The sequence below is a fragment of the Bolinopsis microptera genome, chromosome 6 (genome assembly GCF_026151205.1).
Source record: "Bolinopsis microptera isolate Bmic1 chromosome 6, MBARI_Bmic_1.0, whole genome shotgun sequence".
NCBI classification, from domain to species: Eukaryota; Metazoa; Ctenophora; class Tentaculata; order Lobata; family Bolinopsidae; genus Bolinopsis; species Bolinopsis microptera.
In genome coordinates this window covers 10,272,648-10,298,651 of record NC_087077.1, presented here as the reverse complement: position 1 = coordinate 10,298,651, position 26,004 = coordinate 10,272,648, and the positions used below count along the sequence as shown (strand labels likewise).

General features: G+C 37.2%; 1 protein-coding gene across 2 annotated transcripts; it reads left to right on the top strand.

Annotated features, from left to right (window-relative positions):
- Positions 1-1,607: 1,607 nt before the first annotated feature.
- Positions 1,608-22,479, top strand: LOC134817589 (phosphatidylinositol 3-kinase regulatory subunit gamma-like). Of its 2 annotated transcripts, none has more exons than XM_063826794.1 (14): positions 1,608-1,745; positions 2,826-2,952; positions 3,261-3,389; positions 10,090-10,138; positions 13,008-13,103; positions 13,755-13,932; positions 16,581-16,667; positions 16,867-16,997; positions 17,137-17,242; positions 17,535-17,626; positions 17,760-17,891; positions 20,226-20,375; positions 20,566-20,656; positions 20,933-22,479. In XM_063826794.1, exons 1-14 carry the CDS (start codon positions 1,653-1,655, stop codon positions 21,035-21,037), a joined length of 1,566 nt encoding a protein of 521 aa, XP_063682864.1. In that variant the 5' UTR covers positions 1,608-1,652; the 3' UTR covers positions 21,038-22,479. The 2 variants fall into 2 exon arrangements, with proteins under 2 accessions (XP_063682864.1, XP_063682863.1); XM_063826793.1 differs by having other exon boundaries at positions 3,261-3,401.
- Positions 22,480-26,004: the final 3,525 nt, after the last annotated feature.

Here is a 26,004-nt window from a genome sequence, read left to right as displayed (position 1 = left end):
AGCCTATTTTTAGATCAAGCCCAGAAAGGTAACTTTGTTTGGAGACAGTGTGGTGAGGTTAGCCGGGCGAGATCCCTTCATTTCGTTCCAAAACATGTCAAACCCAGGAATTCAGCCCAGCAACTGGGAATGCCTGCCCCGCGATCTTTTCACCATGCTGCGTTCCACGGACAGTGTATATACGTGTACGGTGGAGAGAGCGGTGGGACAGCGCTAGCCAGCTCCTCCTATTTCAATGACATGTTCAGATACAACGTGTTGCTACAAAGCTGGGAGAAGGTCAGCACGTCCGGCACCCCACCCACACCCAGATCTAAAGTTAGTGTAACACGAGTCAAGGACACTCTTATTGTGACGGGGGTTGTGTTTCTACCAGACTCAGAACGTCTATCAGGCCCGCTGAGATTGTTCATGATGATGTTCATTTCTTTGACATTGGGAGGAGTTTGTGGTACAAATCTCCGGGATCGTTACTAAACATACGGTGTTACCACGAGTCCACATGTCTGGGTGACTCCACTAAACTTGTGCTATCTGGGGGGTTCAGTTCAGTGGTCGACATGTGTGATGCTATTGAGGTTTGTGACTTGAAAAGAGATCTTAACAGTGGACTTTTCACCGTGTCAGAGTCGAGAAGGTTTCAGTTTCAGCATCTTCGAATATTTCACTCCCAAGTTAAGATAGATGAACAGACACTGTTGATATATGGGGGTATGACGCAAGCTCCAGATTTAACAAGTCAGCATTTGATACGAACAGACGCTTGCTTGATCAAGTTTAATGATAATTTTTCAGATTTCCAACTAACCAGCATTGTTGTTAATAATTGGGATGTTTACAATGGTCTTTATCCGGCGTTTGTCAACGACTTTGCTAGGGTGCAAAATTCTTTGATTTATTTTCAACGATCAGGCTACATCAAAAAGGTTCCAGACCATGGTCAAAACTTGAATTTTTACGAGGCAGATACGATCAGAAAACCTACGGGAGATGAAATATACAGACAAGATTACTACCATACCTTCATACTTAACTTTGATGGTATTCTTGAAAACAATTCAGTATCCTGGATGCCAGTAACTAAAAACCCCCCACTTTTAGCCCCGAGGTATTCCATATTTCACAGAACTATTTTAGTGGGGGACGGTATTTACGTGTTCGGGGGCACAGTGCTAGATCAGAGAAGTAAGCAACCCAGCAGCTCTAACAATCTTTACAAGATAACCGTAATGAAGGGCCCTGTCCAGTGATTATTGCTGTTGTGATTCCTTTTTTTTGAGATGGTATTTTGTTTTGAATTGTTTAGGATGTTAACTGTAACAAATTAAAATTTGAGTAGAATTTTTTGTAGTTATGATATTTTTGCACATTTTTGGGATTTAAAAGATTCCCTATGATTGTAGAAATATTTGAGGATTTTATATATTATCGCATCAGTTTAGGCATTGTGTTACCTTTATTTATCTACTCAATTTCTTTATTCGAATTTCACGACAATCTAGTTGTAAGTACATGATTTTGTATTCGAATTGTTCGGATAAAATATGTAAAACCATTATAATATACTATGCTGGTTTGCATACCAAGATTAAAATTCTCAATTTACCAGTAGCTAATGGTTATGAAGGAAGAAGAAACCGAGATGGAGGTTCATGTATAATGAAGAGGAAGAGAACATGATTCTGAGGTTCGAAGCTGTCCATGACTTCGCGCCCCTTACCACAGGCGAAATTGAGCTGCGACAAGTGAGTTTCAATGATATTTACATTATCTACTCTGCTTTATTTTATTAGAGACTAGAAAACCCGTGGTCACAGGGAAGTGTGCTAATAGTAATACTAATAGTATTTTTGTTAGTAAGTTTAAATCGCGTAAAAAAATATCCTACACAACCGAAGATACAGCCGATTAAAATGTTGCTCGCACTAAACACAACTTAATATCAACAAAACCGATAAAAAATGACGTTAAAACAATCATTGCACGTGCACGTGCGTGTAGCAATCCTTGTTACCATGGTTACTACGCAACTTCCTATTTCTCGTCTGATTTGCACGTGGGCGGTCGTACATACAACAAAAATAATTCTCTGAATTATAGTAGAGACTAGAAAGCCCGTGGTCACAGGGATGAAGCTAGTAGGTTTCTATTTTTTGTTATTAAGTTTAAATCGCGTAAAAAGATATCCGTCATAATCGAGTATACAGCCGATTAAAATGTTGCTCGCACTAATCACAACGTAATATCAACAAAACCGATAAAAAATGACGTAAAAACAATCATTGCACGTGCATGTGCGCGTTTCAACACCATTACCATGGTTACTATGCAAATTCCTATTTTTCATCTAATTTGCACGTGGGCGGTCGTACATACAAACACAATTCTTTGAATTATAGTAGAGATTGATCATTGTAACTTAACCTCAAAATTCAGTAATTTGGCTGATTTTTTAACCACTTTTATGGTTATAGCTACGGTCAGTTTTTATACGCCACAACTGGTGCATTTTAATTAATTGAGAGCCCTAACGGATTACAGCGGAATTCGCGAGGGAAAATAAAACTATTAATGTAGTTAGAGAGTTAGGGTTGCATTGTTCAAACTCTAGTTTTGACTTTCGATTTTATAAATTCATCGTTCCAAAACCATATCCTAATGCTCCAGATTGTGCTCCAAGTTTGTTCTCGAATGTTTTTTGTGTCCGTTATAGAAATTTCCTGTAACTTAAAATCCCGGTCTCTGCTTAGTACAAGTCCCGGCCAAAACATGCAGACCAAGTCCTGACCAAGTAGTGTAATTTGACAATAATGGGGGTAATCCAGGGAGATGTGGTAGTAATGAAGCAGACACCGCCTGATAAGAACGAATGGTGGAACGGTACCAACACCCGCTCCCAACAAGTGGGCTACTTTCCCGGTAACTACGTGCGGGAAGTTGCTCCAAGTCCAGGTAAACACACGTGACCTGTTTTCTATTTCCCTTCTTGAGTTCTTTTATTTCTGCTCTTTATTCCTGCTTACTACTCTAAAATTAGTTGAAAACTAGCACGGCATACAATTACTCCACCCACTCACATGACAACCCCACCCACTCACATGAAAACCCCACCCACTCACACGACAACCCCACCCACTCACACGACAACCCCACCCACTCACACGACAACCCCACCCACTCACACGACAACCCCACCCACTCACACGACAACCCCACCCACTCAAACGACAACCCCACCCACTCACACGACAACCACTCAGGAGCGCCCAGTATACCGCCGCGCCCACCCCGCCCTGACAGTATGGGTAGTGTTACAGACTCCAACAGTAATGTGTCCGTCAACGCTTACTCTCCTCTACCTCCTACTCCTCCTACTACTACCTCTCCTGGTGCGGAGAGAGGTTTTTAAATGCCATCAATTAGTTTATATTTTAATAGCCATTACGGGTATCGGCCTTACAAAATGACACGAAAAAGGAGATGGCTCTGAAATGCACAAAAATGAGTTTTGTTCATGTTTTATAATCCAGATAGGTAGTTCAACAGGTATATTTTTCTTCCTGGGGGTTGATTTGATTGAAAAACCGTAAATTTTGCGATAAAAATTGTCATCTTTGAAATCTTCCAAAAAAACATGCCTTACAAAATGACAATTTCGTCACGGCTGTCATTTTTTAACAGCAGCCTATAGAAATTTGATTTCACCTAGGACAGTTAGATAAATATATTAGATTGAAGATTAGAATAGCTTTTACAGGAAAAAGGATGATTAAAAAAAGTTGGGCAATTTCGCGTGAGATAGTGCCTTACAAAATGACAACCCAAAACGGCATCACTTCAAATCCGATTTGGGAAAAAGTTTCATTATTCTTTCACGTGTCTTACTGTTAGATATATATGTTGTTTATATTATACCAGTTCTGTTTTTACCAAAATATATTTAAAAAGGAACATTTTTTTTACTTTGAAAAAATTTAAAAAATGTCATTTTGTGAGGCGTAAAAATCATTTTTTGTTTTCATACTTGAACACAGTATTTGGTTATATTTGATATTTTCTATGGCTGGATAGATCACTTTTCAGTGTTTAGTTAATAATAATAATAAATTGAAGTTTAAGAACACCACTATTAAGATAAACTTATACTCAGCAGTGTTTAATCTAGTCATCCCAGAAACTATCATGATAAAAGTTAGGACTGCTATCAAATACTTGAAAATATATCGTTCATATGAGTGAAACTTAAAACTAAAGAACTAACACTAAATATAGGCCAAAATCAGTCATTGATATAGTTTTTCAAGTTCATGCTGAGACAGTTTAAATAAGAAAGTTTTTAGAAATGCTTTAAAAGATTCCAGGGATTCAGCTGATGTGATGGTAGTAGACAGACGGTTGTAGATCTTTGGAGCCACGACTGAGAAGCTTCGCTCGCCAAACTTAGAGTTGAACGATGGAACCATAAGTTTCAATGTGTGACCATGATGAGTGTACCGAAACATGTCTTGAATATACGTTGGAGCGAGCCCTAATAATGATTTGTGAGACAACAGTAATATTTTGAACACAATCCTTTTCTTTACATCCAGCCAGTGAAGATTAGTCAGGTCGTCTTCCAGGTGGTCATGCTTATATTTACCAGTAACGGCTTTTGCAGCAGCATTTTGTAGTAACTGAAGCTGATGTAAAAGCTTCTCGCCAATACCAAAATATAAACCGTTACAATAATCTAGACATGATACCACTATACTGTTGACGATGACTTTAATCTGTTTGAGATTCAAAAGGAAGCGGATTTTCCTGATATTGCGCAAGGTATGAAAGCATTTCTTCTTGAGATTTATAATTTGTTTATCAAAAACTAGTTGATTGTCCATAACCAACCCTAGATTCTTAACGGTGGGGACAAACATAACTAATGTGTTAGGAGCAATTTCAACCCCATGAAGTTCAATCTCATTTAGTACCTTTCTAGGTCCAAAGACTATAAGCTGAGTTTTAGAGTCATTTAATTGCAGATAATATTGAGACATCCAATTCTTTATCCTCAAGAAACAATTTCTCAGTTGGTTTGTTAAGGTTTTCACCTGATCTGAGGGTTTGAAAGATTTCATAATTTGATGATCGTCTGCATAACCAATAATAGAAAACCCAGATTCTTTTACACAGCTGTACAATGATCTAATATAGATGTTGAAAAGTACAGGGCCTAGCACAGAGCCCTGAGGTACTCCAAAACGTAAAATTATGGTTTCAGAGACTGATTTACCAAGTCTGATACGCTGACAACGTCCTGTTAGGAAGCTGGTGAACCAACTCAGAGCTGACCCCCTTATTCCTATTTCTTGCCTCAAGATCTTCAGAAGTAAATTATGATCCACAGTATCAAAGGCTGCACTGAGGTCCAACAGCATAACAACAGTAGCTGTTTTTTCATCTGCAGCAATAAGGACATCATTAACGATTTTTATCAAGAGAGTTTCTGTGCTGTGGTGTTTCTTGTAGGCAAATTGTTCCTGACAATTCAGATTATTCCGACTAAGGTGCTCGTTAAGTCTTCTCAAAACTACTCTCTCAATTAATTTTCCCAGGAATGTAAGGTTGGAGACAGGTCTGTAGTTTTTCAGTATATTCGGATCCTGAGACTCATCTTTCACTAGGGGAATAACGTCAGCCAGTTTAACACCATCCATACTGCCGGTGGACAGCGATTGGTTAACAAGATCAACCCAAACATGCAATAGGGAAGTGATATTATCCTTAACAAGATCTTGTGGTAAACAGTCATTAGGTGAACAATTGATTCCACTTTCCTTGATTATATCTTCAAGTTCTGAGATACAGGTTGGTTCAAATTCGAAGAGGGGTGTTACAGTAGTATCAGTGCAATCTGGTATAGAGGTAACAGGTATGTTATCACGAATCTTTTCAACCTTTTCAGAGAAGAACTTGTTGAAGTCAGATGCAAGTAGTTCAATATTATCAGTGTAGTCAGGTAGAATTCTACTTTGTTTACGATCCATTACCTTATTGACAACTTGATAGAGAGTTCGAGTTTTATTCTCTGACTTATTGATAACAGTTTCCAAGAAATCTTTCTTTTTAGTCAAAGCTAGTGTAGTAGCCTCATGACAGAGTTCTTTGTAGTGCAGAAAGTGTCCCTCAGATCTATTTTTCTTTTTCTCGGCTCGACGACGAAGTTTTCTCAGATCTCTATATTCCTTATCAAACCATGGAGCTTTATCCACTACTGACACTCTTTTGCTAATTAATGGAGCATAAACATCAAGAAGGTTCACTATAGAGGCATCAAGACTCACTACAGAAGTCTCAAATGATTCTGAAACATCAAACTGATCAAGAACATCATTAAGGTCACGTGAAAAGGTATCCTTGTCTACAGCTTTAATATCTCTGAATTCAATTGATTTGAAATATTTCTTTCCTAAAGTGTTGCTTATGTTACAGATTATAGGAAAGTGATCTGAGCCTAGTGTATCGCTATTGTCAATAAACACATTATTGCAATGAAGATGGTTGTTCAGCGAGAAAGTAAATAACTGATCTAGACATGCACCACCAATGTGTGTTGGACGATCATACAGAGCATGAAGACCATATGATCTGAGTATCTTTAGAGTATCAGATGCAACCCTGTTGTTACCATCAAAGTGTATGTTGAGATCTCCGGCCAGGACAATATTATCACAGCGAGTAGAAATATCAGAGAGAAGAAGGTCAAGTTCCTGTGTAAAAGCAGAGGTTAAAGGGCGAGTCCTGTACATTACAACAAGAAGAATCTTATTAGAGCTGGTCTTAACTTTTCCCATTGTGAGTTCGAAATGTTTGAATACTATCCTACTCTTTTCCATAGAGCACGTTAAATTTGACCGAAATATGAGTGCAGTGCCACCACCCCTCTCGTTAAGCCTATAATTATGGTGGAGTGAGTAACCTCGTTCCTTAATAATAGCAGTGGTTACTGATGAGTTGCTAGTCAGCCACGTCTCACAAACAGCAGCAATATCAATATTTTTGTCCTCCAAAAGGCTCACAAAAAGATCAGCTTTGTTGTTGATTGATCTAGGATTAAAGAGAAGGAGGTTGAAATCTGACGATTCATTGGATCTGATCATTTGCTTTGATAAAAAGGAATTGTCTTCTTTATTCTTTCCTGATGTTCCACAAATACAGAACATCTGGGATCTCCAGTGTGATGATTAGTATCATTGTTTTTTGCTCTGACACAGTGACAACACTTGAAAACATGATCATCAGTCTTTTTTAAGCAATCTCGTGATTCATGATTTTCAGAGCAAAACCCACAAACTGGATCAGCTTTATTTTTACATTCTTTGCTGTAATGACCATACTCCTGGCAATTGAAACATCTAAGAACAAAGATACTGTCATAGACTTTACACATAGACTGGTATCCAATAAACACCTTGTTCCCTTGCTGAGCAATTATGGATCTAATAACATTGCTGACTTTTACAATAGCCTTAAAGATGTCTTTAGTTAACGTTTGACATGTTTTAGGAGTTGTTATTACTCTCTGCTTTCACAAAATAGAAGCTTTATTTCGTTGAGTTTTGAAATCAGAGTTTGAAATCAAAGAGTTGGAAATCAAAGTTTTGATATCAGAACTGCACTTTTTTAATGCTACTCGATTGTTAACTGTCAGATTATGATTATTTTTAACTCCTTCTTGTATTGACTGTCTCTGATCCATTTTAGATGATGAAAATAATTCAATCTGAAACATTTTCATTTTGTGAGGCTTTTCGGTGTCATTTTGTGAGGCATTTTGATCAAAATTGATGATCAAACAAACAAATTTAGGCTCATCATGAGCTTACTGGGTTTAAGAATACCAATAATTAGGCAAGGGGCATCCAATATAAATATGCCATCTTTGTATCATAAAATAAAATTGTCATTTTGTGAGGCATAACACTGTCATTTTGTGAGGCTAGGTCATTTTTTTGTCATTTCTTCTACCAAAGTCACTAAATCAGTTTTTTTATTTGACCAGAGTAGTCTTTGATTGACATAAGTCATGGTAGTACCTGGTTTTCTGGGGTTAAATTCAAAACTTTGGTCTCCATTCTGGGTAACAGTTAGGCGGGGCAATGACTGAACAGCAAAAACGTCCATATTTATGTAAGAAATATAGATTCTATGTCATTATCATTCCTTGGGAAGTGTTAATTAATGCTTTTTCTTTCATACAGTAAAAGGAATAGGGTTCAATGTATAGGGAACCTAAGCTACAGCATGGTCTATGTGGGCTGTCATTTTGTGAGGCCTGTCATTTTGTAAGGCCGATACCCGTAAGAGCTTTTAAATCATTATAATATCAAAATTAGAAAGACTTTAATTTTGTAAAACAGCAATTTGCGATTAGAGGTAGAATCTTTATTGGGCGTGTGGCCTGCTTTATAGTACTAAGGTGTTGATTAATGCCTTCTTACCACGGGGGGGATGCAACGTCAATTAATGTCAGTATTCCATAAAAACCCCAAACTGACATTGACATTAATTGACATTAATTGACATTAATTGACATTAATTGACATTAATGTGTCTTGAAATTTGAGATTATCATTATTCGATAAATATTCAAGATTTTCACGTCTATGTAAGTTAGACCGGTTCAAAAAAAGAAAATGTCCTTGAATTATTATGAGTATGTTCTTATCTGTTGATCCTTAGGTTCAAAGACCACCAAAAAAATTTCAGCTTCCAACTCTTCCATCTTTGGTTTCCCATCGGCCACGCCCATATTTTATTGGTTTCTTATACAGGTAAAATATCTAGAATCGGCTTTTTTAGTATGAAGGAGTAATGTTAGCTGTTTAAGATTCGTTATTCAAATATAAATGTCATGAAGGCATTTCGTTTAATGTGGGTTTTAAGTTCTGATTATGTTGAGAACCACGCCCTTGGATAGCCACGCCCATTTAAGAAAAATAAATTTCGGAAAACCGTATTATTTTAGTTTTATTGTTTAATGATCTGAATTTTTTTCACATTTCACATTTCCATATGTGATAGTAGTGAATAAATTGATGATATAAACGTTCTAAAGTGCTAAAAATATGGTAGAACTACATAATCTCTGGTCGAAAAATATCGTGTCAATTAATGTCAGTATTCCAAAATTTTGCAAAACTGACATTGACATTAATTGACATTAATTGACATTAATTGACATTAATTGACGTTGCATCCCCCCCCCCCCCCCCCCTTACCACTAACATACTCTTTTCTTCTGAAAATATACCCTGAGATACTCCAAATATTTACGGACTGTACAACTGTTACATAACATTATAATGATACACTTTAACATTTACTTGAGTATGTTAGGACGGAAATCCTTGTTTCTCTCCGTGTATAGCAGTACTAGTAGTATTTAGTAATCCTGTAACTGTACATGTAACTGTGTAGATCACGTGACTAGTAACAGTACATAGTATATGTGAGTAGTGCGCACTGGTAATTCTCGACGAGAGAGAGAGTATAGTTCACTGTTATCTGATACCACCTGTACACATGTGGATTGTGGAATGTACTGAAGTCATAAAAAGAGAGTGGGAAGAGAGAGAGAGAGTGTGTGTGGATGGTGTGAGCCGCGCGCACGCAGAACACTGTATATCACAGCGAATCTAACACCTGTCAAGTTTATTGGGCCCTTTATTAGCGCCGGAGTTTTGCTGATTGTGCGGATAAGGGCCTTGTCTGTGTGTTTTGTGTGTAGGTACGTGATTTTATGTTTTATGTACGTGGTTTGCTGGGTTGTCATATTGTTGTGTGGTGTTTGAGAGCTCTAGAAATATTACGCCCTGTTTTGTAGAATAGTGTACTGGATTAAGTAAAGCTACTCAAACTAGTACAATACAGTTAAACTGAATACGTTAAGCCAATAGCATAGAGCTATCTTGTTAAGTTAAAAAGTTGATATTTATGAACCTCAGTACAGTATAAAGTATTATATAATACAGTACATAATGTATAAACATCAAATGTATAAAAACTACGTTAAACTATAGTAGAGAAGCTAATATTGAATATATTTTGCAGGGAGTGAGGAGCTTACGGATCAGATCTGGTATTGGGGCCAGTGTTCCAGGTAACTTTATTCAACATTATTATTACTTTGTAATGAGTAAGTTTATTCAACATTATTTAATTATCATTACTTTTTGTAATGAGTAAGTTTATTCAACATTATTATTACTTTGTAATGAGTAACTTTATTCAACATTATTATTACTTTGTAATGAGTAACTTTATTCAACATTATTATTACTTTGTAATGAGTAAGTTTATAATTCAACATTATTTAATTATTATTACTTTGTAATGAGTAAGTTTATTCAACATTATTTAATTATTATTACTTTTTAATGAGTAAGTTTTATATTATCTTCATCATTATTTAATTATCATTTATTGCAACTTTAGAATAGGTAAGGTTTATATCTTCAGATAATCGTTTAATTGTTATTACTTTAAATATAATGTTACAACTTGAGCACATCACTACACATTCTACTATAACAGTCTCAAAACCTAGGATGTACTTTGTGAATAATTTTGTATTTATATTTTGTCTAAACTTCATTCTGTAAAACGTCATTAGTAGTTCTAAAGTTTAATGACGACTTCTGAATTTTGTGCGTTGCCATGGCCACCATAGCAACCACAATTAGTCTCCTATCCACAGAGGTAAATTTGGGTAATTTTGTCTCTAATCGACCAAATGAAAAACCAGTATCGCCAAGAAAGAATGTTTTCTCTGAGAAAATGTAAATACGATAATATTAGCAAAAAGGTGTCTTAATAGCTCATAACGTGCTCCACATATCCCCCTTTCCTAACATACAGTTGTTAAATCCGTCAAGAATATACCTCACCTCCCCCCCAGAATCCACATCTATTATTATAACATACAGTAACATTTTTATATACCTGATCACAGTGGGTTAACCACAGTAGAGATGGTTTCACTGATTCGACCAAATTCGCGGCAATCCGATCTTAGTTAAAACTAAGTTGTTGGTAGCAAAACATACCTTAACATTGGCTTCTAGCTGCATTATAACCTGAAAGTGTTAGTTAAGTAGTAATATTGAGAGATTCAAGTCCTCAATACGTCATACTTCACTTAACAAGCATCACATTTGTCCGTATCATTCAGATACTGAAAATTTCGCCACATTCTTTGCTGTGCTTGTTTGAATGACGTAATGAGCAAAACACCGCAAATGCAGTACTGATGTGAACAAGTGTTCATTTCACTTCCACTTCTAAACATGAAGGTAACATTGTTGTTCTATAGTTAACATTTGGGCTTAAATTAAAAATAGGGTTAACTGTAAGTGTAACAGTCAGATTTGTTAAAGTGGAAAAGTAGAGTACAGTAAGTAAGGCACAGTACATAATCGTCTCGTAGGGAAAATATGGTGAACTTACAAGTGTAAGCATGTATCTTAAATGTTTTTAAATAGAGGTTCCAAAAAATATTTCATCATAAAATCAAAAAGTGTTGTGGAAGTCTGTTAATTCTTGGTCCTTTCGATCTGGTTATTTACTCCTTGAGGGTAATCCCTGGTGATATGGCATATTTGTTCGGGTTGTTGCTATTTCTGGACGTTCTTGTTTAAGGATCTGTCTAAGTGTACATTATCATATTATAGTAGAATATAGAGTTTTAATGTATGGCAGAAGGTTCCATCCCACACCAACGTGAATACTCAAACCATTTGCATTCGACAAACAGGGGGCTGTCGCTGCAGTTAAGCAAAGAATCTGAATCGCAAAATGAGATGAAGTACGAAGTGTTGTACGGAGAGCATTGCTCAGACATATCATGTAAATCTATGGAGTTACAGGTCACGGTTGTACTGTGCAGTGTACAGGGTACAGGTCACAGTTGCACTGTGCAGGGTACAGGTTGCAGAGTACCACTTAAACTCTATCTCACGTCCATTTAATCATATCAGACAGTTCAAGTCTTCCCAGATAAACAGCCCACTCTCCTCTCGTAACACCCTCTGGTAAAGCCTCCTAGACCAGGAGTAAGTCCCTGACAGGTCAGACACAAGTTGAACTGTCAGCCTAAATCCAATAATTATGGGTAATTACTCGTAATGTGAACTAAAAGTGACAGTGGAATAAAGTACACACTGGACGAGAGCCGGAGTCTACATTTCCACTTAGAGAACTTTAATTTTACTGTTAGACGACATGCAGTATACACTGTAGATATTAGTGTTTAATAGCTATTTAGAATTTAGATGTGTATTTGTCTGCATGTAAGGAGAATGAATTGAAGGTGACTTAAAATAAAATACAACATAAATTTGTTTTATAACCAAGACATGATACAAGCTTACAAGTTTTACAAGTTTTACATGACTGCTTGATCTTATGATGCTACTATCTAATAGATGTTGAAATATATAATATTGTTGTGAGAATACAATTATTATGAGAAAGGTAACAGTCTGACGAATATGTCTTTTTATACTAAATCAATTCTTCGTCCTTTGTATTCTAATTAGATCATTAACTTGAGTAGGATAAATTTGTTAAATAACCTGATAGAAACGCAGAAAGAAAGCTATTATTTCATCGGTAAAAACAATGACTTCCATATTACATCCCCTAAATAACAAAACACTCGCTCATTTCACTTTTTATATTCTTCACCGGACCAATAGTTTTATCGCACTGGCGGCAAATATATGTTTATTATGTAAAGCAGCATTTAATCTTTAAAACGAAACTTACCTCTGTTATCTTATTATCATTGATCGTTCACCTATAATAAATATATTCTGCTTATGTGTACTTCCTTAACAAGTGGCATACATCAAAAGAACGCTCAGCATTATACCTTTATAAGCATTTAAGCACCCTTTAAAGTATAAACGTATTGTTCTCTACGCAAAATATGTAGCTTTTTGTTAGCATTTATACTCAAATAATTTCAGAGAGGAAGTAAATGAAACCATGAGAGATAAGGAAGACGGTACGTTTTTAGTAAGAGATGCCATGAACGCTAAAGGACACTATACGCTCACTTTAAGGTAACTTATCAATGCTACCATTTTACTAATTGTTTTTTTGTTGTTGTCTGAATTCCTATGTTTCCTTTCTTGAATCATACCATGAGTTGTTAGATTTCTATTCTTCGTATGATTAAAAGTTAGTATGAATTTAAGTGGCAGGGTTGCATCACACTTTAAATTTTGTTAAGTGACGTGCCTCATCAGCCAGCGCCATATAACAATGTCTTTCTGTTTAAAAATTCCTTGTGGGAAGCTTCAAGCACAATATAATGTATCCGGGTTTAAAAACTGTAAAATCTTCTGACCACCCACGAGCAGGCTGAACCGGACGAATAATAATTTGCTATTGCTAGTTTAGGAGTGTTTGTTCTATCCAAAAAAGAAATTAGCGCACGTAAGTTACCTCACATCCATTGTGTAGATTACACGATTGCAGCGCGCGCATGCGTGCAAAGCTCTGCATAACACAGGAACCCTCGACCAAACATTCCTTGTCTAATACTGTAATTTAAAGTTTACAGGGAGTTTGTGTTCATCCATTGATGGCAATTATAGACACGGTCTAACATTGTGTTCCTTTTATACTGATATAGGAATTGGTAGAATTTCCCAGAATTTCCTTGAACCTCCTAGAATGTTAAACAAAAACCTTAATCCTCACCTTTTCAGGAAAGCCGGTGTCAACAAACTGATAAGAGTTTTACACCACGATGGAAAGTATGGTTTCAGTCACCCCTTAGAGTACAGTTCGGTCACCCTGCTGATCCAGCACTTCAAATCTAGCTCACTTAGCCATTACAACAGTGGTCTTGACATTTGTTTAACGCAGCCTCTACCACGACCACTGGTAAGACCACATGTCCTTCTGTCTGTCAGTTTTATTTTATCTAACACTTATTTTACTTCGGAAATTTCAACAACCACATTGTTACAGAAGTTTAACCGGCCAATCACAGGAAGCCGAAGGATTCAATTATACATTAGGCCAGTGACGGTTAAGGCAGTGTGTACCATACTTTCTTTTCCTGAGTAGGGCATAAATTTTAGGTAGGGGCGCTCACAGTGGCCTAACGTTGCCTGTTGTTCTAAAAAGTGTGTATCTAGATCATAACGCCACTTGGCGCTCACCACATGGCTGGTGCCTGGTAGCTCAGCTGGGAATCGAACCTGGTACCTCGCGATTAACAAGCAGGAAGATTTAACAACTGAGCCACCCAGCCATAACCGATACGGCGATATTGGGCCTTTTTTTATTCCACAACAATTGTTCGCCAGTCTGAATCTATTAGGTTCTACGGTGGCAGACTTAAAACATGAGATATGCCGTATTTACTTATTTATTCCTGTAAGGAGGTCTTCGGATGCAATGCAAAAGAACCGCAATTGGCACATTTATTTTTGACTTACGAAGTCAAATATGCCTTTAAGTGCTAACTTTTTCAATTATTGCCGAAAACTGATTTTCGGTTCCAGAAATTATGGAAAAATATGAGTATCTGGTAAATTGGGCTATGAAGGTCCTAGAGATTTTAAAACTAGTGCAAACAGCGCAGAATGGCCATGTTTATATACAACTTATGAAACATTAGGTACCTTAAAATGCTTATTTTTCGAGTTATCAACATATAAAGGGAGGCAAAAATGACTAATTTAACCAATTTTGATATATTTTGTGCGAATTTTCTCCGGTTTTTCCCTCGACAACTTGGCTTCGTTTAAGCCAATTTTGAAGTCTCTACGACCATCAGGAGCAAACGGTCAGTTGCATCATTGGGCCAATATGGGCGTGGCCCTCCTGGGGTTTCCCCACGGTAAAAAATGTCTTCCCTCGGAAATCGTTCATTCATACCTTTTGGGAGGCAAAGTTTCGTGAGTATCAAGAAATTTGCAGGTACCAAACCAAAAATGTCCATAAATGACTGGACTATCATGTCATCATCACATATGTCTAAAAAATATTATCGCACTATGATCTGGAATATTTAACGCGACTGTTAAATTATATCCAGATCACGAGGATAAATTATGTGGCTCATGTCCACGTCACTATAATTAACAGAAACAAAACCTGAAACAGTCCTTTGAGCAGCATGATATTAGCCACAGATCTGTATCCTACATTGGGGAGGAACATGTGATTTGGTTGCTACTCAAAATAGCATCTTCAGACAACTGTAGAACTGAAATCGTATAATCTGTATTTGTCGGCATAATTTAAAATCTGTCTAAGATTACCTGTTTTTTGTTTGTTAACGAGTCTGTAGTCAATCGTGTGTCGCTTAAATGGTTACATTTTCCTTTGTCCTGGATGAGGCTCCGTCCTGTAGCTTCTCTTTTTACAACCTCAATGATAAGGTTTGTACACCAATATTGTCGTTATATGCTTCATAGTTACAGTTAAGGGGGCCGGGGGGGGTCTTCATCAAAATTCTCTCGAAATTGACTTTGTAGTTGTTTCTGATGGAGGGGAGTGATATCTATCAGCTGTTTTTGGTCCCATGGAAAAATATTTTTCCTAACCGAAAATATTGCCGGTCAAAGGTCAGCGCTTATGTGTAATTGTATTGCGCGAGCGATTTTCAATCGCGCGCCCTGAAAATCGAGTCTAAAAATCTATCTTCTCCTACATTTTTTGAGCAATCACCCTGAAACTTTCAGGATATGTTCTAAGGACCATTTAGAAGAGATTGTCGGGCCAGAATTTTGAGATAGGCCTTAGAAAATTTTTTATTCGATTTTGAAAATCTTGGACCTCGTATTTTGACGATTTTTTCAGGTCCAAGATTTTCAAAATCGAATAAAAAATTTTCTAAGGCCTATCTCAAAATTCTGGCCCGACAATCTCTTCTAAATGGTCCTTAGAACATATCCTGAAAGTTTCAGGGTGATTGCTCAAAAAATGTAGGAGGAGATAGATTTTTAGACTCGATTTTCAGGGCGCGCGATTGAAAATCGCTCACGCAATACAATTACACATAAGCGCTGACCTTTGACCGGCAATATTTTCGGTTAGGAAAAATATTTTTCCATGGGACCAAAAACAGCTGATAGATATCACTCCCCTCCATCAGAAACAACTACAAAGTCAATTTCGAGAGAATTTTGATGAAGACCCCCCCCGGCCCCCTTAAGCACGCACTATATTATCTCCAGAGAAAGCACATCCAATTTGATACGTATGAAATAGTTCTTCAGCTTGCTTGATTGTGCATTAAGTTGACGTTTATCGATAAACCAAAATTGAACGTAGTTGTTTTACAAGTGTGCCAAGAGCACACGTGCACCATGCAGAGCACACTCTTATCAATATGACAGTAGGTAACACCACAGATACACTTATTGTCTTTAGCGACTACAAACTAGGTTACCCATAAATAACAGGCTTGCTAAAATAATTTCAAAGAAAATTATTAACGGAATATAAAGGTATTTTTTGATGAAAGTAAATTTTGATAACTCTCACTACAATAAACAAATATTTTTTCTCCTTTGCAGGCTCGAGGTCGTGATGAAGCAGGGGATCTAGAGAATCAGTACAACACCATAAGCGACATGCTTGAGGAGCTCACCAAAAATTTCGAGGTAAGATTTTCAAGTTTTCTCAACGATGAGAAATTCGGGGGTTTTGCTCTGTTACGAGTTGAAGCGTTTGAACATCGATTTTTTAAAATATTTTGGAACCTCCCCTGGCATCTTGAGTATTCGGTAATATGTGTGGCTGGTGCTTGGCTGGTGATCTTACTTAATAAGAGCCAGGTATGTCACACCAATCTTTTTGCAGGGGCAGGCAAATAAGAAGCAGGAATATGTAGAAAAGATCGAGACAATAAACAGAATACAAACCGCCCAGCAAGATATTATCAACTGGTTGTCAGCTCAATCCGTGCTTTTCGAGGAACGATACAAGATGTCGTGAGTAAACCGTCAATATTGGTCAAAGTCCGCAAGATTTACTATGATATTTGTCTTTTGGACAACTTAGTTTGATTTAGATTTTATAAATTTATATCTATCTAAATGCTTGAAAAGTAAGGTAATGCCTAAATTCCAGGTCGCAAAGTGCATTGACTCTTATGAACGAACAATCAAATGCGTTAAAAAGTCAACGGAGGACAGAAGAGCGTGTGCTCGACGATTTAGAGTTAAAGCACAGTATGGTAAGTGTGATTTAGAGTTAAAGCACAGTATGGTAAGTTGTGATTTAGAGTTAAAGCACAGTATGGTAAGTGCGGTTTGTTGGTATTGAAAACAGATATTTTTTAGATACCGGTACTCTGGTAAATCAGATCATATCTTTTGAAGTTATATTTCCATCTTTATTCGTTCGTTTCTTATTCATTTATGCATTTATTCATTACTTTATTGTTAATCATTGAGATATTCTTTTATCTAATACGATCTTGATTAGTTACTGCATAGTTCATCATGTTAATCTTTTGATATTTTCAGACTCAGAGTTGCTTGCGAAAAATTGATAACGCATTAAAAGCTATAAAATTGGAAATAAAAGAAAACTCTAGAAAATTACATGAGTTGGACAGGTAAATTTTCTTGGTGATTATCATGGTCAATATACTCGAATAGTGAACAGTCGAAAATGATTTCGTGAAATGATTTCTGTTTAATTTTAAAACCATGACTTTAATGAAAAACCAGACATATCCCCTACACCAGACAGCTACGAATCAGGAATATAGATCCGGACGCAATGAGAGCGTCCTACTTGGACAAGAAGGATTATGCTGATGTGGACAACTACCCTGGGTACGAGGAGCCACAGAACCTGCAGCCGCCGCCTCCCCCGGTGTAAGAGCTCTATATTATACTAATTAATTAATTAATTAATTAATTAATTAATTAATTCATTGATTGATTGATTATTAAATTAGATAATTAAGGAGGGTCAGCGTCCATTTTCCCTGCTTTGTCGAAAGAGTTGTCCTCCGGTCACGGTGTATAATTGTAGAAATCGTCAATAGTATTCTTGTACATTATACAAACTGTGTAGGATACCAGTTAAAAGTTGAAACGACTAGTTTAAGAAGCGTATATTATTCTTCAGTTTACTTGACACGGTCAATAAAATTACACTCTACAACTTAGCTTAGCCTGTAAATACCTGGACAGTTCAATGATGTTTAACAGTCTTTGTTTTAAAAATAAATTCTTACAAACAATTAGTCCTCCCCAGTCTACATTCATTTCACTTCTTTTTCTATTTTACGTTTTGTCCACTGGGTCATGAGATTATTTTTTTTGCCAATACCAAGTCCTCTATAACAGCATCACTAAACTGTCACTCCCTTTTTTTTAAACTGCTACCCCAAGATCGGTCAGAAAGGATAAAGTGCCCCCCTTCTAGCCTCCCATTATGAGGCTGAGCAACTAGCCATACTCTGCTGGTGTTCTAATAACCCTGCTCTATCAGTGTATCTAGCAAGAGATATTTACATATTCAGATTCTACCAGGCCCAGGTGGAAGTGCCCCCCTTCTAGCCTCCCATTATGTGATTATGAGGCTGAGCAACTAGCCATACTCTGCTGGTGTTCTAATAACCCTGCTCTAATAACCCTGCTCTATCAGTGTATCTAGCAAGAGATATTTACATATTCAGATTCTACCAGGTGCAGTGGGCATATTTTGTTGCAATATGTAGTTACTGGGACTATTACAACAACGCAACTGAACACTCAAATTACAACCTACAGAATAGGACGTTTCTTAAATTCCTGTTACTGAATCTTCTGACTTCCGAGTGAAACTTGATTCCTTACTGTGCCACCGATTTTACTATTCCACATCCAAATTAAGAGTAAAGACATGAAGGTATCAATGAATTAAATGATGATTTTACCAGCGGTTAAAACCATCAGGCCAATTTTATTAGTCCCGATTAAGCTCCTTAAATAAGAAGTTGTACAGTACAGTACACCCCTATGTAATTATTTACCCCTTTTTCGGGAATTTTCCTAACATTCCTTGCCTACGCGTTACACGTTGAAATCTAAATCAATCTGTGTGACTGCAGTTTGGCTGAATAATCCTGGAAATGTAACTACCATTGTCTAGCCTGGTTTGCCTTTGTGAGCTCGGCTTTGTTCTGGATATTACTGTGTCGCATTATTGATTATGTACTTGGTCGCTATTTGTGGGCGTGGTGCTCTACCAGACCATAATACTGAGTTTCTTTCTTCTGTGCCGGTTGTTTTACCTACACGTGGAGTGGTATATCCCAGGTTATATCACTGTAATGTCCCGTGACGGTCCAAGTAGTATATAGTAGTATATAGTAGGACGTAGTATATAGTAGGACGTAGTATATATAGTAGGACGTAGTATATAGTAGGACGTAGTATATAGTAGGACGTAGTATATAGTAGGACGTAGTATATAGTAGGACGTGGTATATAGTAGGACGTAGTATATAGTAGGACGTAGTATATAGTAGGACGTAGTATATAGTCGGACGTAGTATATAGTAGGACGTAGTATATAGTAGGACGTAGTATATAGTAGGACGTAGTATATAGTAGGACGTAGTATATAGTAGGACGTAGTATATAGTAGGACGTAGTATATAGTAGGACGTGGTTGGTTTATCAAGGTCACGTGATCTCTGAGTTTTCATATTGTGAATGGTGCTGGGTAGTGGGTAGTGGGTAGTTCTACCCTGTGCTGTGGGGGCATGATCTCTTTCTGGTTTACAGCAGGTTCACAGCGAACTGCGAAGTGCTGGGTTTACAGTCATCAGATATTGTAACTTAGCCTTTATAGCCCTATTTAAATTTGATTGCGCTTCAGTGCCGCGAAAACTTAGAATGTAAGAATTTTAGAACACAAAAAATACGTCGAGATAGTTATACATATCTTTCTCATCCATTTCTCAACAGAACCATTGACAAGTGCAACTAACGTGTATTGCCATGCTTATTATTTCCAATATATGTCTGATGATAATAGTGTTTCCTTTTAGACATCGAGTGTAGCTGTTTCACTTCAGCTAATATTTTTTGATGGCGCTGTTATTGTTAAGTTCATGTTCATGGGCGGCTTTATAATCAATCATCGATATCATTGTAATCATGCATAGTCGACTTTGTAATCAAACATACAAAATAAATTTACAATACCATTTCCAGGATGTCAGACCAGGAGTTCCAGATGGAGACATACCTGAAGCAGGGTCTGTCAAGAGAACAATACCGACAAATCCTGCTCAATAAACCCGATGGCACATTCCTCATCCGACCCTCTATTCATAAACCCGGCCAGTTTACTCTGGATATTGTGTGAGTTGACTTCTTCTTCTTCTTCTTCTTTTTCTTCTTTTTCTTCTTCTTCTTCTTCTTCTTCTTCTTCTTCTTCTTCTTCTTCTTCTTTTTCTTCCTCTTCTTTTCTCAAGAGGTAAATGCTCCCAAAAACAAAATCTTTAAAAGATCTGAACTAGTGTAACAAAACTAAAATAATCTCTGATTTCAGCGTTCAAGACGAAATAAAGAAAGTATCGATATTACACGAACATAGTAAATATGGTTTGGTCTCTCCAACTACTTTCTCCACGATCACCCAGGTATTAACCAAGTCAGTAGGTAGTGGAGTAAGAATTTGTTAGCCACATTCTGTCCCTGAATTGCAATTTTTAATGAGCAGTCTGAAAATTCAAATTATTCTGCTCCGCAAGAAACACAACAATGATTATAACATTTTATAAAAGGTTTTAAATAATTATGTACTTAAAATGATATTATCAATTTATCATTGTAGTAGTTATTTACCACATCATATAAAATTTTATATTAATTATATTAATTGTTAATTGTACTAATTAATATGAATTATATTCCAGTTGGTGGAACACTACCGAACCAGGTCTCTGAGGGAACACAATCGTCAACTTGACACTCAGCTGCTCTACCCGGCCTTCGATCCCAGGTTCAACAACTACAGATAATTAGCCGCAATTAGAGTTAAATTATACGCTAATTAGGACTCTAATAAGTACACTAATTAGAAGTTCTTAGTGTGGATTTGAATAATACCGGCAGGAGGAATCCTGTGTTATATATGTAGAGTGTAGCGTGTGTAACAGCACGTTCAGATTATGGTTGTTATTTTCTACATGAATTTTGTGATTTGTTATCTGTGATGAGCGTTCAAAATGTTAAGTTTAGTTGTAGATCTGCTATTTATTTTGTTGATTGATCCCACTACCGCACTACGGTAGTGTTTGTTATGGAGCAGGGTTATATTTAAAAGCAAACTAGTTTAAATTCAAAGTGTTAACTTGAGTTACAGCCCACAGAGACATATTATCGTGGCTACTGGCGTTTTTATAAGCGATGTTATGTAAGATTTGTGGGTTGATTTTCTTGAAGATTACATCTTGACAGTTTGCTCCCTGCCCATACCAGAGAACTGAGAAGTTACCGTGGAATTTCTCATCGAAATTTGTGCGCCACAACTTCATTAGTGTTGCGCGAATTCTTGAAATGTTGACAATATGTGATCGGGTAGAATCTGAATGCATTTTATATGCAGTTGATATTGTTCTGGGTTTGCTTGTGAAGTTGCAACCACGATTTTAAACCTGCGATCACATTAAGCTACATGAAAAATGCTTTCAAATACTACGAATCTATTACCAATATTCAAAGAATTCGCTGGCCACTAATTAAGTGGTGGCGCGCGAATTTATATGTAAGATGACCACGGTTACAAGGTAGATGAAAGTTACTAGCCGGATTTATTTTTGTAAACTTGTTCGCTTGATGTGTCCACCCTGTTTTATAGAATTTTATATTTTAAGTTCCTGACCACTGATTTTTAAATGCCGCAATTTCAATTTTTAGAACTTCACCTTCATAATCATTGTCTACTTCTTTTATCTGTAAAAGTTTAAAGATCAACGTTTTTAGTCTTGACGGGTTACTGGTATAACGATTTTCCATAATTTTTGAATTTAAATAATATTATCTAAAGATCCCTATGAACACTAAAAACAATTTCACCTGGCAGACCCTGTTGTAGGACAATGATTTCATACCGTGAAATTCTGGCTAGCATGATTTTTTTTGTCAAAAGCTGATTCCGAAGTATTGTGAACCAGTCTTGTTCTATACATAGTGTTATTTCGGAATTGCCTATTAAAATACAATCTGGAGACATGTTGAGGTCCTACGAACCACTTAATTTTGGATGGGTTTATAATATGACCTTTTTTGCCAATGTGCGATCGGAATCGACCGTCTTTGACTGTGCTGCAGGTTCGACTTTGGTTATGCCATTAATCATCTTTAACCTTTAAATATGACTGAATTGATTTTCTCTAAGTTGATTAAATTGCTTTGTTATTGTGTGATTTAAATCTGATTTAACATACCCAGTTTTGAAGAAGTGTTTTACTTTTCTCGAGAATTGTTTGGGGAAAGTAATATGGAATTATATAATAGTACGATTTGTAAGTTGTATATGCAACCCGTAAACAGACATGTTAGAATAAGCAGCCAGCGTTATGATTTGAATCTAAATCGATCACATGAAGCATGTACTTGTTTATTATATAACTTTATTCAAATCAAAAATAGAACATAAATGAACATCTTAAAGATCTGATAAGTAGCCAGAAAAAAAGAAATACTGATACACAAACTATAACAACTTCTTCCATCCCGCTCTATCAGAGGCTAAAAGTCTTAAATTGTACAAATCGTCTGTATTTACAAATGGAATGTTCCTACTACCTAAATCAAATTTAATAGTCCTAAGCAAGTTCGACTGGTGTCTGCCTACTCTACCCTTTTTAGTACTCTGACTCTCTACTGCAGTCAGAGTACTTGTACTTGTAGGCTCTAATATTTTTGCTCGCTAAACATGACTTAGGTTTTTATGTTCTGCAGTCGAAAAAACTATTTTACAAAAACCTTGATTATTAACCCAATTACCCAGGGGTGTAGGAATGATTTTCTTCATGGGGGGTTCGACTGGTGTCTGCCTACTCTACCCTTTTTAGTACTCTGACTCTCTACTGCAGTCAGAGTACTTGTAGGCTCTAATATTTTTGCTCGCTAAACATGACTTAGGTTTTTATGTTTTGCAGTCGAAAAAACTATTTTACAAAAACCTTGATTATTAACCCTATTACCCAGGGTGTAGGAATGATTTTCTTCATGGGGGGCCAAATTCTAATTTTTTTTGGCGCTTCGCGCCACAGCCTAAATTTTTTGGCGCTTCGCGCCAAAGCCTGAATTTCGAGGGTAAGGTCGGATCATGAAACATGAACAAAAGTAGTTTCCGGAAAAACTTTGAACAATTTTGACTTAACAAATTTTCGGTCCGAGTCATTCTCGATACGTACCTGGCCTCTGAAAGCAGAGTTCCCGCTTCCGAGCTCATAGTCATACTGCGAAGGTGAGGCCTGCCTTCCGAGATCGCATTACAAGGGGAACCCTCGAGTCCAAAATCGTATATCGAAATTCGAAAACCGAAAAAAATATTTTTGGCTCATAATGATCAGGGTAGCATGAAACATGAACAAAAGTAGTTTCCAGAAAAATTTTGACTTAGAAAATTTTCGGTCCGAGTCATTCTCGATACGTACCTCTGAAAGCAGAGCTCCCGCTTCCGAGCTCATATTGCGAAGGGGAGGCCTGCCTTCCGAGATCGCATCACAAAGGGGAACCCTCGAGTCCAAAATCTTATATCGAACTTCGAAAACCGAAAAAAATATTTTCGGCTCAGAATGATCAGGGTAGCATGAAACATGAACAAAAGTAATTTCCAGAATAACTTTGAAAAATTTTGACTTAGAAATTTTTGACTTACAAAATTGTTCGGGAAAAATTTTTTTAGAAACCTAAATTAAAAAGTTGGCCCTTTTTGGCCCCTTGCCCAGATTTCATGGGGGGGCGATGCCCCCCCCCCCCCCCCCCCCCCCCCGCTTCCTACACCCCTGCTATTACCAATACCATAACCTGGAAACTACCCCAACCCTTATAGTTATAGTTATGCCTTAACAATCGAATTCAGGGAAGCATGTTTAGTTTACCTTACCACTTACGTCATCGGGTATCGGAATCAGTATTCAAAATACATCGAGTATAAAGTAACCTTCATTATCATGTCTTCATAAAATGTAAGTGTAACCGACCCCCAATTTCAAGAAGTGCACATCGCCAAAATCAACTGTCTTTTGACTCTGACTCTCCAATCATACCATATTCGCATGCTAATTTAGATAGGTCGTGTAAATAATGCAGTATAACTGGCCCCAAGCAGCCCGGAATATTAACGATCTGAGGCCCCTGGAAACAATATAATCGATTAAATATACATGTTTAAACATGAGCAGAAAGCTGCTTCTCTTTGAGGCAGCAACTTCGGCAAGTCATTCGGTCTCCACTCCACAAGCTTTGGGATTAAAACAATACAACCACAACACACAAGTATAAACCGTTTTAGGCACATTCTCACTTTTTAGAGGGCCAACGCTACTGTGTTTCTACAGCGGTTTCATTTCGATTACAAATTCTTCGATTACGTTATGCCATTGCCGAGTGAAATCATAATTTTGATATCGCTACTTTTCTCGGCCATTACATCGATTGAACCAATAGCCTTATTTACGGACGCAACTTCAGCTTCAGGTAATTTCATTTAACTTTAAGTCTAACGTACCAGAGCCCTTGCGCTTGCAGTAGCGCGAAAGCACTAATTACTGGGCGGCGCTCAGCCTGTCTGCTGTCATTCCGCCGAATCTTTATTATGTTTATAAACATAATACATAATAGCCTGGGGTCCCCAGGTAAGAAAGCACATGGTTAGGTGAAGTAATTTCATTTACAATTTACAAACAACAAAGTAATTTTAACATAGAAGGATTTTTAAAAGGTTTTTGCCAGGATTACCTCGACAGCTGAAGGGTTGCAAATGCAGACAAGATCATAGCCTGCGGTTTTGACACCACGTCCTTGTAGCTGTTTATAACTTACCAGTACCAGGACGCGCGACGAGTTGGACAAATATTTTACGAGTATCACCCGTTAACCTTACTTAACTGGGCCGCGCTCAGCTAGCCTGTCATTCCGCCGAATTTTACGGGTGATACTCGTAAAATATTTGTTCCAACTCGGCGCGCGTCCTGGTTTACCTGGGGACCCCAGGCTATTATGTTTATAAACATTAAACAATAAAGATTCGGCGGAATGACAGGCTGAGCGCCGCCCAGTAAGTCCTGGTAGGTTGTAAACCTACAACGCCGAATCTCTATTCGGCTTTATGATTGTAGCGCGATGCGTTACTGTGCCGCGCCGCGCACTCAATGAGGCTTCTCACAGCGACGATCTCTAGATCGGCGAAATGCGCTACTGTGCCGCGCCGAGCTGAGATGAATTGACATCGTCAATTAAGCTTTATGATTATGACATATGAACATAAATATAATAGCCTGAGCGTCCCCATGCCCCAGGTATTTTTTTAACCGTTAACCACGTCCTCAAACACCGGAGCTTGAACAACGGGAGTTGTACTTTATCGAACCATATTTGACCGGACATTAAATGAAGTGGAGGACTTCGCCGCTTCGACGCGCCGCACAAACTAGCATTCTTGCTTCGCAGAGCAACAATCTCGGTGGGTTGACATTTGACATTGTCAATCAATAAATGAACGGACATAATTATGAACGGACTTTAAAATAAAGGCTCGAAGGCATTCAAAACTATCAACAATCCAAATTGTTTCATTAAAAAACTTTGACGTTTTTAAAATTTTAACAGATAATTTGTAAATTAAGTTTTATACAATGAGCAAAAACAACAGTCGTTAAGCAGTAAAAAATTTGTAAATATTTGTAAATCAGTATTAAGCATTAAGTGTCAATGATTATGAAAGTTGTGTAAAAACAACAAATACGAAATATGA

Bases quoted from the DNA above. Each gene is read 5' to 3' on its own strand.
- LOC134817589 (XM_063826793.1), top strand. From the start codon at position 1,653: ATGTATAATGAAGAGGAAGAGAACATGATTCTGAGGTTCGAAGCTGTC. The intron at 10,139-13,007 runs GTAACTTTATTC...AAATAATTTCAG, and splicing joins TATTGGGGCCAGTGTTCCAG to AGAGGAAGTAAATGAAACCA. The intron at 17,243-17,534 runs GTAAGTGTGATT...TGATATTTTCAG, and splicing joins TAGAGTTAAAGCACAGTATG to ACTCAGAGTTGCTTGCGAAA.